The sequence below is a fragment of the Eutrigla gurnardus genome, assembly GCF_963514095.1.
Source record: "Eutrigla gurnardus genome assembly, chromosome: 3".
NCBI classification, from domain to species: Eukaryota; Metazoa; Chordata; class Actinopteri; order Perciformes; family Triglidae; genus Eutrigla; species Eutrigla gurnardus.
The window spans coordinates 32,133,248-32,145,853 of record NC_139917.1 but is presented as its reverse complement, the minus strand read 5'-3'; the positions used below and the strand labels follow the sequence as shown (position 1 = coordinate 32,145,853).

General features: G+C 46.5%; 1 protein-coding gene across 1 annotated transcript in view; it reads right to left on the bottom strand.

Annotated features, from left to right (window-relative positions):
• The window catches only part of cacna1ab (calcium channel, voltage-dependent, P/Q type, alpha 1A subunit, b), a gene marked incomplete at its 3' end in the record, with an annotated part of 133,621 nt that overhangs the window by 94,015 nt on the left and 27,000 nt on the right, over positions 1-12,606 (bottom strand). Inside the window, 1 exon segment of the mRNA XM_084006627.1 lies at positions 10,890-11,188. Coding sequence (XP_083862753.1) covers positions 10,890-11,188 — 299 coding nt within the window.

Sequence of the window (12,606 nt, the reverse complement as noted above, 5' to 3'; positions counted from 1 at the left end):
AAAAATAACGGCGTTACCTAACGCCGTTATTTTAAACGGCGTTATTCCAAACACTGGACATGCAGGATGGGGATAGGTTCATTGGTGACTCTAAATGTCCCGTAGGTGTGAATGTGAGCGTGAATGGTTGTCTGTCTCTACATGTCTCCCTGTGATAGACTGGTTACCTGTCTGTCTCTACATGTTTCCCTGTGATAGACTGGTTACCTGTCTGTCTCTACATGTTAGCCCTGTGATAGACTGGTTACCCGTCTGTCTCTACATGTCTCCCTGTGATAGACTGGTTACCTGTCTGTCTCTACATGTCTCCCTGTGATAGACTGGTTACCTGTCTGTCTCTACATGTCTCCCTATGATAGACTGGTTACCTGTCTGTCTCTACATGTCTCCCTGTGATAGACTGGTTACCTGTCTGTCTCTACATGTCTCCCTGTGATAGACTGGTTACCTGTCTGTCTCTACATGTCTCCCTGTGATAGACTGGTTACCTGTCTGTCTCTACATGTCAGCCCTGTGATAGACTGGTTACCTGTCTGTCTCTACATGTTAGCCCTGTGATAGACTGGTTACCTGTCTGTCTCTACATGTCTCCCTGTGATAGACTGGTTACCTGTCTGTCTCTACATGTCGGCCCTGTGATAGACCGGTTACCTGTCTGTCTCTACATGTCTCCCTGTGATAGACTGGTTACCTGTCTGTCTCTACATGTCTCCCTGTGATAGACTGGTTACCTGTCTGTCTCTACATGTCTCCCTGTGATAGACTGGTTACCTGTCTGTCTCTACATGTCGGCCCTGTGATAGACCGGTTACCTGTCTGTCTCTACATGTCTCCCTGTGATAGACTGGTTACCTGTCTGTCTCTACATGTCTCCCTGTGACAGACTGGTTACCTGTCTGTCTCTACATGTCAGCCCTGTGATAGACTGGTTACCTGTCTGTCTCTACATGTCTCCCTGTGATAGACTGGTTACCTGTCTGTCTCTACATGTTTCCCTGTGATAGACTGGATACCTGTCTGTCTGTACATGTCTCCCTGTGATAGACTGGTTACCTGTCTGTCTCTACATGTCTCCCTGTGATAGACTGGTTACCTGTCTGTCTCTACATGTCTCCCTGTGATAGACTGGTTACCTGTCTGCCTCTACATGTCTCCCTGTGATAGACTGGTTACCTGTCTGTCTCTACATGTCTCCCTGTGATAGACTGGTTACCTGTCTGTCTCTACATGTCTCCCTGTGATAGACTGGTTACCTGTCTGTCTCTACATGTTTCCCTGTGATAGACTGGTTACCTGTCTGTCTCTACATGTCTCCCTGTGATAGACTGGTTACCTGTCTGTCTCTACATGTCGGCCCTGTGATAGACTGGTTACCTGTCTGTCTCTACATGTCTCCCTGTGATAGACTGGTTACCTGTCTGTCTCTACATGTCGGCCCTGTGATAGACTGGTTACCTGTCTGTCTCTACATGTCTCCCTGTGATAGACTGGTTACCTGTCTGTCTCTACATGTCTCCCTGTGATAGACTGGTTACCTGTCTGTCTCTACATGTCTCCCTGTGATAGACTGGTTACCTGTCTGTCTCTACATGTCTCCCTGTGATAGACTGGTTACCTGTCTGTCTCTACATGTCTCCCTGTGATAGACTGGTTACCTGTCTGTCTCTACATGTTTCCCTGTGATAGACTGGTTACCTGTCTGTCTCTACATGTCTCCCTGTGATAGACTGGTTACCTGTCTGTCTCTACATGTCGGCCCTGTGATAGACTGGTTACCTGTCTGTCTCTACATGTCTCCCTGTGATAGACTGGTTACCTGTCTGTCTCTACATGTCGGCCCTGTGATAGACTGGTTACCTGTCTGTCTCTACATGTCTCCCTGTGATAGACTGGTTACCTGTCTGTCTCTACATGTCTCCCTGTGATAGACTGGTTACCTGTCTGTCTCTACATGTCTCCCTGTGATAGACTGGTTACCTGTCTGTCTCTACATGTCTCCCTGTGATAGACTGGTTACCTGTCTGTCTCTACATGTCTCCCTGTGATAGACTGGTTACCTGTCTGTCTCTACATGTCTCCCTGTGATAGACTGGTTACCTGTCTGTCTCTACATGTCTCCCTGTGATAGACTGGTTACCTGTCTGTCTCTACATGTCTCCCTGTGATAGACTGGTTACCTGTCTGTCTCTACATGTCTCCCTGTGATAGACTGGTTACCTGTCTGTCTCTACATGTCTCCCTGTGATAGACTGGTTACCTGTCTGTCTCTACATGTTTCCCTGTGATAGACTGGTTACCTGTCTGTCTCTACATGTCTCCCTGTGATAGACTGGTTACCTGTCTGTCTCTACATGTCGGCCCTGTGATAGACTGGTTACCTGTCTGTCTCTACATGTCTCCCTGTGATAGACTGGTTACCTGTCTGTCTCTACATGTCGGCCCTGTGATAGACTGGTTACCTGTCTGTCTCTACATGTCTCCCTGTGATAGACTGGTTACCTGTCTGTCTCTACATGTCTCCCTGTGATAGACTGGTTACCTGTCTGTCTCTACATGTCTCCCTGTGATAGACTGGTTACCTGTCTGTCTCTACATGTCTCCCTGTGATAGACTGGTTACCTGTCTGTCTCTACATGTCTCCCTGTGATAGACTGGTTACCTGTCTGTCTCTACATGTCTCCCTGTGATAGACTGGTTACCTGTCCAGGGTGTACCCTGCCTTCACCCAATGACAGCTGGGATCGGCTCCAGCCCGCCCGCGACCCTGAATACAGGATAAGCGGTAGACAATGGATGGATGGATGGATGTCCTTTAAAACAATAATCTGATCTGAGAACAGATGAAGAGAAGAAGTCTGTCACTAAACTGAGACGCCGCTTTGTGTCAGACGAGGTCAGAGGTCAGACAAGTCAGACGGGCGTTTGTAAGGACGACTGCAGGTCAGCGGCCGGGGTCAAAGCGGAGGAGCTGATGGACACGCGTCCTCGTCCTCCTACTCCTGCTCCTCCTCCTCTCTTCCTCCTCTCTTCCTCCTCCTCCCCCTCACCTCCCTGCCTCCTCCCACCTTCCTCCTTAATTTGATCATTTCTTTGTTAATTATGCATAAAATGTAAAAAAAAAAAAATAATACATTTATAATTTTAGAAAATACAGAGAAACAACAAATCATGACGTTTTTAAACTACAGGTAAAAAGAGTCTTAAGAGTTGAATCAGATTCTGAATCTGATTTCCTGCTGATCTCCTAAAAGCTTAATCAGCTGACTGTTTCTAAAAAAAGGCACATGGAGACGCTCACGTTAATAATTAAAGATGCGTAAAGAAATATAATTCACGTTCAGGTGTTACAGCTGAGGACGGAGGGGAACACAGAACTAAAAGAGTCAGCCGTCGCATCCCATAACGTCTTATCCATCACGGTGACCCGAGGCCCCGCCCCCTCCGAGTGATGGGACCGAGACCCCCGGCTTGGCAGGCTGTTGATGCTGCTGCTGCTGCAGGGTCCCAGTCCCAGCTGGACCGGATCAGATCCAGGTCTCACAAAGATCCACATCAGTAGATTGTGTGAGATCACTATCAAACTCCGTTGCTGTGCTGGAAAGATGAGGATGTGGTCTGGATGCTGGTTCAAAGGAGACAGGAAGTCTGCCATCTTGGTAATAATACATCAAGAGACTTCCATACAATCAGAGAGGAGTCGCCCCCTGATGGCCAGCAGAGAGAATGACAGTTTTAAAGGCACTTCAGCGTGGGCTTCACGTTTCATAAAGGGCCTTCTGGTCACACTCTTATGACAGCAAGGAATGCTGGGTAATGGAAAGAATAGCCTATAGCAGCAACAAAACAACACACACACCAGCACACACAGATCCAGATGCCTCCACTCGGCCCTGTTGGTGGTGAGAGGTGCCTGAGCTGCACATCAAACAGAGAGGCTCTCTCTCGGTCTGCAGTCGGCAGCAGGCGAGTAAAATGGAGGTGGGGAGGAGGGATGGGGGAGGGAGGTGAGGAGAGGAAACATGAGAGAGCAGAGGGGGATGTAAGAAGAAGAGGAGGAGGAGGGGAGATGAAGCTTGAGGAAGATGAGAAGCATCGATAGTCCTGTTTTTATTTATATATATATATATATATATGTCCGTCTCCATCTTCTCGTCCTCACATAACCCGTCACATCACAAACACACCCCGCGCCTCCACCTCCTCTTCCTCTTCCTCCTCGTCGCCCCAGAACCTCCCAGAACCTTCTGGTGCAGTTCAATTACAATAATTACGATCATTAAGGTGATCATCCCCCGACGCCACCGTTCATTACGTTGCCAAAATAACTATTAGAAGCAGACTGGAGGCGATGGAGGGGAGGATCCCTACCCTCCTCAGACCTCTAAACCCAAGAGGCAACTTCTGGTTCTGAAAAGTGAAGCCCGAGCTGATGAGCCTTAATGCTGTATTCTCTCTGCTGGCCACCAGGGGGCGACTCCTCTCTGGTTGTATAGAAGTCTATGAGAAAATGGTCCTACTTCTCTCTGCTGGCCACCAGGGGGCGACTCCTCTCTGGTTGTATAGAAGTCTATGAGAAAATGGTCCTACTTCTCTCTGCTGACCACCAGGGGGCGACTCCTCTCTGGTTGTATAGAAGTCTATGAGAAAATGGTCCTACTTCTCTCTGCTGGCCACCAGGGGGCGACTCCTCTCTGGTTGTATAGAAGTCTATGAGAAAATGGTCCTACTTCTCTCTGCTGACCACCAGGGGGCGACTCCTCTCTGGTTGTATAGAAGTCTATGAGAAAATGGTCCTACTTCTCTCTGCTGGCCACCAGGGGGCGACTCCTCTCTGGTTGTATAGAAGTCTATGAGAAAATGGTCCTACTTCTCTCTTGATGTATTATCTCAGTAAACATTGTAAACATGAGTTTATGGTCTCAATCTCTAGTTTCAAGTCTTCTTCAATCCAGCATGATGTTCATTTAGTACATTATGGTCCATTTATTTACATCCAAATATGGTCACTTTCCTTCATTATTTGCAAAAAAATTAAAGCGGGCGATAGCACAAAAATGCGAAACTGGAACTGAAGTCCACAAACAAACGGGTGACGTCACCATGACGACGCCCACTTCCTGTCTACAGTCTGTTGGTTTAAACTCCTCCCTGTTGGTATTTAGGTACGAGTCCTGCCTCAAAGGCTGGTTTTTCTTCTAGGTCTGTGTGTTCCAGTGCATGCTGGGAAGTAGGGGAAAAAAATGCAAATGTGCTTCTGGCTGAATGAATAAAGTACAGGCATGTGTGTGTGTGTGTGTGTGTGTGTGTGTGTGTGTGTGTGTGTGTGTGTGTGTGTTTGTCTCAATATGTCCCATTCTCCCTATTCTACCTCTCTATCAATAGAATAATAAAAAAAAGAAACCGCCACCACTGTGCTTTTCAGCTAAAGCATCTCCACACACACACACACACACACACACACACACACACACACACACACACACACACACACACACACACACACACACACACACACACACACACACACACACACACACACACACGCACACACACACACACACACAGAGGCTGGCTAAAGGCCAATCAATAATTCACATAGTGCAGATTGAATGTAGATCAGTGACTCAACATGGGGGGGGGGGACTATCCACCTCTCTAGCCCCGCCCCCTCCACGTTTTTCTCTCTCTCTCTCCACTTCTCTCATCACATCCTCCTTCATCAACATCTTTCTCCGTATCTTCATCTTCCTCCTCCTGACTCCACCCTTCATACCTCCGGATCTCTGGGACGATTTCTGATCCCGTTTTCGGATCCAATAAATAAAATGGACTTAAGCTTTAAGGCACTTCAGCGTCGGCTCCACTTCTCAGAAAGGGAAGTCGCCGCCTGGTTTTATCCCTCCAGATCAACCAGATCAACACACACAGAGTTGTGCAGCAACAGCAGAGAGATCGTGTTCACACAAACACACACACAGAGGGAATCGACTGAGCGGATCACGTATCCGACTTCTGTCAAAACAACATTTATGCTGCTCGACCGTCCGAGATCTTCTCACTCCGACACGTCAAACAGCTGCAGTCAGAACACCAACGCTTCAAAATCAAGCATTTGGGACGATGTGGAAGTTTCAACGTCACGATTACTAAGTATATATAAAATAATTCTCTATATTTACCCGACGATCATCAAAATATGCTTAAAACTCGTAACTTTTTTATTTTGTCAAGAAACAAGTGTTTATTACAACGGTGTATTAGGGCCGGGGGGGATGGAGCAGAGAGAAGGGGGCAATATTCTCAGAAAAAAGGTGCGAATTTGCGAGTTTATTACGATGCTAACAACCGGCATCTATGCTGGCTAACCGTGAATGTAGGCGTTTAAGTTTCTAATGAACAACAGCTGGTTAAGGTACTTAGGGTGATGGTGTTGATGGTTATTGTTGTTGATATTGTAACACCAGATGTTTGCTGTTGCTATGACAACAAGTGAAAGCTACCGCTAGCATCTTAGCCCAACCGCACCGATCAATAAACACCCATAAGATGACAGTTTGTCCTCATATCAATAAAAGTAACAATAAGCATCAACATCATCACCCTAAGGACCTTAACGAGGTGTTGTCACACGATGGGATGATTCATTACAAACATAAATGTACATTCATGAGACGTTAGCTAGTATAGATGCCGCTTGCAAATTTGCAACTTTCTTTCTCTGAATATTGCCTTCCTCTCTCGGGCTCCGTTTTCTTTGTTTTTTCATACAGTGGATCTGATACGCCGTTGTAGTTTATTGCACCACATGTTTTGACTGAAAAACATGGATGAGAAATAAACAAATAATGTATAAATAAAATATAGAAAACCTATGTGAGTCTGTTGCTTCTGATAATTATTTATAATATGAGATAATTTAAACTTTTTTCAATTCACTTGTGTTACAATATTTACGATTATCCTGGAAATTCCCCATCATCAGTTTATTGTGAGTTTTTTTTTGTTTTGTTTTTTTTTTGTTTTTTTTCGCAAATTGCAATCCGCGCTAAAATCCACATCGTCCTGTAGCTACTTCAAACTATGGCACTCTACTTATTTAATCCTAAATAAACCTCCGTCTAGACAGGACACTAACAACGCGGACGATTTACGTTGCTAACGACTGACGACATGATGTTCTGTTGTTTGAAGGGTTTTAACCATGGTGATGTCATATAGGGGCGTCAGCAAAACCCGACGTGCCATTCTGTCACCAGATTGCAGGGGGGGGGGATAGATAGAGAGAGACAGAGGGAGAGAGAGAGAGAGAGAGAGAGAGAGAGAGAGAGAGAGAGAGAGAGAGATTACACACTGGAGCGTGAACATCCCAAATGCTGTTCTTTCTGCCAACCACTGGGCAGCACTGACTGTGTGTGTGTGTGTGTGTGTGTGTGTGTGCGTGTGCGTGCGTGCGTGTGTGTGTGTGTGTGTGTGTGTGTGTGTGTGTGTGTGTGTGTGTGTGTGTGTGTGTGTGTGTGTGTGCGTGCGTGTGTGTGTGTGTGTAGCAGTCGAGCCCCCCCAAGGTAAGTGATCCTGCTGAACAGGTGTTACAGTATCACCATGCCAGACGGGTGAAGCCAAGCCACCAGCTGATCCGTCAGCATGCGCCGTGTGTGTGTGTGTGTGTGTGTGTGTGTGTGTGTGTGTATCATTCATATGTTTGTTTACGTGCTGAATCCAATAAATTCAACAGCCACATACATGTTTCTATGACTACCAGTTTCTACTTATCCGATTTGGTGTAACTTATATTCATCATTCGTTCGTTCTCACACACACACACACACACACACACACACACCTTTAGATCAATACAATCTACATTAGACTGATTCATTCATCAAGAGAAAGATTACTTTCGCTGGTTACATCCAATGAAACGTGAACACTTTCTAATGTCGACAGTTTATCGTTAGTTAAATCGTTTGGAGCCCAGAAATCTGCATATCTGAATTTCATTAATATTCTGGTTGTTGTTTATGTTTCTATCTGGGAGAAAACCGCCGGTTCTGAGAAGTGAAGCCGACGCTGAAGTGCCTAAAAGCTGTGATTCTCTCTGCTGGCCATCAGGGGGCGACTCTTGATGTATTATCTCAGTAAACATTGTAAACATGAGTTTATGGTCTTAATCTCCAGTTTCAAGTCTTTGGAGGTGGAATTAGCTTCGGAAAAACTAGCTTTCATGGCAGCCAACTGGAAAATCAGCGCCACCAACTCAGATTCATTCACTTTCACCGAAACGTCGGTTAGAATTTGTGCACCGTTTAGATGGAAACTTGGCTTGTTGGCTTTTTCCCCTTTAAGTTGTCAGCTGTCTGTATTTTGGACGTTGCATTTCTTCATTTTGCACACGACTCCTAGATAAACTACAATATCGGCAGTTCAGCTTCTACACGGAGGCGAACCGAGAGCGACAGCAGAGTCAATACAAAAAAACGAGGAGAGAGGAGAGAGAAGATGGAGGACAGGAGATTTAAAGCAGAGTTGCAGTGGAGAGGAGGAGATGAAAGGAGAGAGGGAGGTATAATGAAGTCCTCTGGGTCTCTGGTGGAAGAAGCCACAGCGCCTGCCAGCCAACACGGCCCGGCTCTGCACAGATGGCGGCATGCTGGGATACGCTCCACTCACTCTCAAAGCAGGAAGTGGATCTTCTTTAAATTTAAAATAACTCCTCTCTTATAACGTGAAAAAAAAACAGCAAACAGAAGAGATTCTGGTTTATGCTGATCTGCTTCCACATCCCAGGAAGAAACGCTGCACGACAGACAACTCCTGAAATGTACTTTCATATCAGCAAAAAAAGACGATAACGAAAGGAGAAAACAACGGCTGTATAAAGTCGACTTTCAACCACCATTTTGGCAGAAAGTTGAACCTTTACGAAGTCTCTCAGCCGATCGGTGACATTTGAACAACCTTGTATCGCGTTTTAGAATGAAATCACTGAAATTTCTCTTCCAACTTAACAGGGAAACTATTTGTCTTTTTGTCAGACGAGCAGAAAGAAAATGTCCTAAATACACATTTAGTTTATTTTACTACTTTATCTATTTGTGTCTGTAGATTTCTCCTAAATGCACTGAGATGATACTTAATTTGCATATTTAAATACAACATTTCAGTTATGTCTTGACGTCAGTAATCAACTGAATAAGTCTCATGGTGATGATCTATTAGTTTACATTTCTAACCACCAAACTTTACACTTCCATTCCTTTCATTGTTCTGAAGGTTTGTTCATAGCCTCATTTATATAACATTTTAGTTAGAGATCTTTTTGGAGCTGATGATACACAGATCTAAAGTTCCCTCCGTACAAACTTTTGGCTGGAATCAACAAAATGTAGCCAGAATTTTGAACGGAAACGCAGATTAGCACATTTGTGATAAGAAAGTGCCTCATTTACAATTATTTAAATAACGCTTCAGTAAACTCATGATACAACAAATCCAAAAATCCTTGTCTTGATGTAAATGCGTATTCTGTTATCCATTTAATGTGTAATTCAAAATAGTATCTATGATGTGTCATTACCTAATTTAATATTGTTTGTTTGTTTGTTTTTCCAATAAAAAACTGTTTTTGCTGGAGAAATGTTCTTAAGAGTTTACGCAGTTTTTGATGATTATCGGGATAATATCGTGAATCGCGAGTATCGATCGTGGTGGATTTTTCCGTTATCAGAATAACTGCAAACATCTTCACGAGTGATATGAAAAAGTTGTCTAACTAGCCATCGTGGTAATGTATTTATGCAGGTAAATTATATGATTTATGACCACCTTACAGAAAATTATTTCATTTAAATATTTGTTACTTTACAAACTGCAAAGTGATTCCATGTTTTAGCACCATTTTTAGAGTTTTAAGCGATCTCACATCTTAAAAGCTATTGATTCTAAATCATTACAGAATCAAAAACAAAGCAGTGAAACCTGCAGCGACCAGATCAGCCCACAAACACAAAGTCAGGAGGTTTTCATCCATCTGATCAAGAAGAAACTGACTTGAGGTCAGAACCTTTTGTTTTCACTGCTGTCCTGCAGGAAGAGCCATATATGGTCAGTGGTAATGAGAGAGAGAGAGAGAGAGAGAGAGAGAGAGAGAGAGAGAGAGAGAGAGAGAGAGAGGGAGAGAGAGAGAGAGAGAGAGAGAGAGAGAGAGAGAGAGAGAGAGAGAGAGAGAGAGAGAGAGAGAGTCATTTCCTCTCCCTTCTGGTTGCATGGTGCTTAAGCCTTCATAATGCTGACATCAGCACTCAGCTCTGACTACAACTACAGCCCTGACACACACACACACACACACACACACACACACACACACACACACACACACACACACACACACACACACACTTACACACACACTTACACACACACACACACACACACACACACACACACACACACACACACACACACACACACACACACACACACACACACACAGGTCACTAACAGGCTCTGTATTATTCTGGACGCATGTTAATCACCAGCGGCGGCGGCGTGATTGTGACTGCTGGGTGTCATGACAACCGCCATCATCGTCAACATCATCTCTCATTCCATCAACGGCAGCTTGTATCAGGTGAACCTGACATCATATAATAACATATATAACATAAAACACACACACACACGTCATGTAACGTCACACTGCGAGAAACAAGGGGGAAAGAAAACATCACATGATGCCATCAATAAATAATCACTAAATAAGGCACCACAACTTCCCCCGCAGGTGTCGGCTGCTCCGACTCCGGAGCCACTCATCCCCACAGCGGGGCCACACCTCGCCCCCCACACACACACCGGTACCTTGGCAGCCCCCCGCTCATCAAAAGGATATGGCCATTCGGTGATCTTTTTGGCGTACTTCCTCACCAGGTTGTCTTCGCTGAAGAGGAAGAGGGAGCGGTTGACCGTTAGGCAGCTCTGCCGGACGGGTATGGGGTTGTACAGGGCCATGGTCCGGGCTCTCTGGGCCATCGACTGCTTGTACACACGCTGCCCTCCGGGGGGCCCCCCTTGCCTGCTGCCGCCGCGGCCGGGCCCCCCTTGTCCGCCGGCACCCCCGCCACCACCGCCACCACCACCTCCTCCTCCTCCTCCGTACCTGTTGGGCACCTCGTCTCCAAAACGCGCCATTCTGCAGACACCAAACGCCAGAGGTTAGGAAGCAGCCGGGGGGGGACCTCAGAGTAACAGCTCCACATGCCACCACCCCATCAGCCGCGGCTCCCAACACCCATGCAGGCCTGCTGTCGGTCCCCGATCCGGCTTCTACTCTATCTGTCTGTCTATCTATCTATCTGTGTCTCCTTCCCAGATCTTCTTCAGCGCCGAGAAGATACCTCCATTTGTGTGCGAAGAGGGAGGGGGGAGGAGGGGGAGCGTACGGTGTCTCTGGTCGTGTGTTTGGAATATGAATGGGGGAAATACAGCGATGTGTTTATGTAATATTTGTCAAATGAGATTCTCTGACAGGAAAAAAAATTTAAAAGTATAAAAACACGATTTGGTTTATAAGAAAACTGTGAGAGATCTGGTGATCTGGTGATCTGGTCGGAGCGTCGAAGAGGATCCGGTCTCTATTTATTTGCTTTTGGTCGCCAAGTGAGCCGCTTCTCGCATTTCAACGATCAAACAAATCGATCAGCTAGAAAACACGCGATCAGGGATGCGCAGCTGCGCGCGGAGAGGAACGTTCAGCCGCGTCCAGTAAGTAGACTCCCCCCGGCTGGAGACTGCGTCTTTTCTCCCCTCAGCAGCCTCTTCACAGCATCTGCAGTTGGCTTTTTTTCTCCCCCTCCTCCTCCCCAGGTCCCCTTTTTCCTCCTGCGAGATAAAAATAGAAATAGATAAGAGTAAAAACCTTTAATAATTCATTTATGCTCGTGCCATAAATCCGCAGTGTTAGATGTGGCACGGCAGATGTCCCCGCGCCACTCCGGTGACACGCTAACGCCGACCGAGGGGGGCTTCCCCAAAACCCAGGCCCGGTGACATTTGTTGATATTTGGTGATGGACGGTGCGGCATCCCCCCTCCTCCTCCTCCTCTTCCTCCTCCTCCTCGCCCCCCTCCTCCTCCTCCTCCTCCCCCTCCTCCTCCTCGAGGCGTCGGTCACTGATTTTGGGCGTGATTGCGCGCACTTGGGAAACGAAAATACACCGGTGTTCAATCTACCGAGTTGTCCACTAACCCGGCGGTGGGGGAGGGAGGGTGGGGGGGTGATGAGCTGATGGAATTAAAAAAGAAAATGAGTGTCCACAACGATCATCTATAATCCAAGGATGGGAGAACCAGAATCCTGGACGAGTCGGATCCGGAGGAGCAGAGAGAGACCAGTGGGGGAGGCAGCATCATCAGTTGTTGTTGTTGGGAAAACACGACGGCGGCGGTGCGCGTGTGTTGGAGCCGCGGCTCGCGTCTTCGTCTCCGCCGGCGGGCAGAAACCGTGCAGCATCCCCGCCCAGCGGCATCGCACCCGAGTCCCGGAGCAGAGAGGCGAGAGCTACAGTCCAGCGTCTCCCTCTCTGTCTCTCTCTCTTTTTTCTCTCTCTTT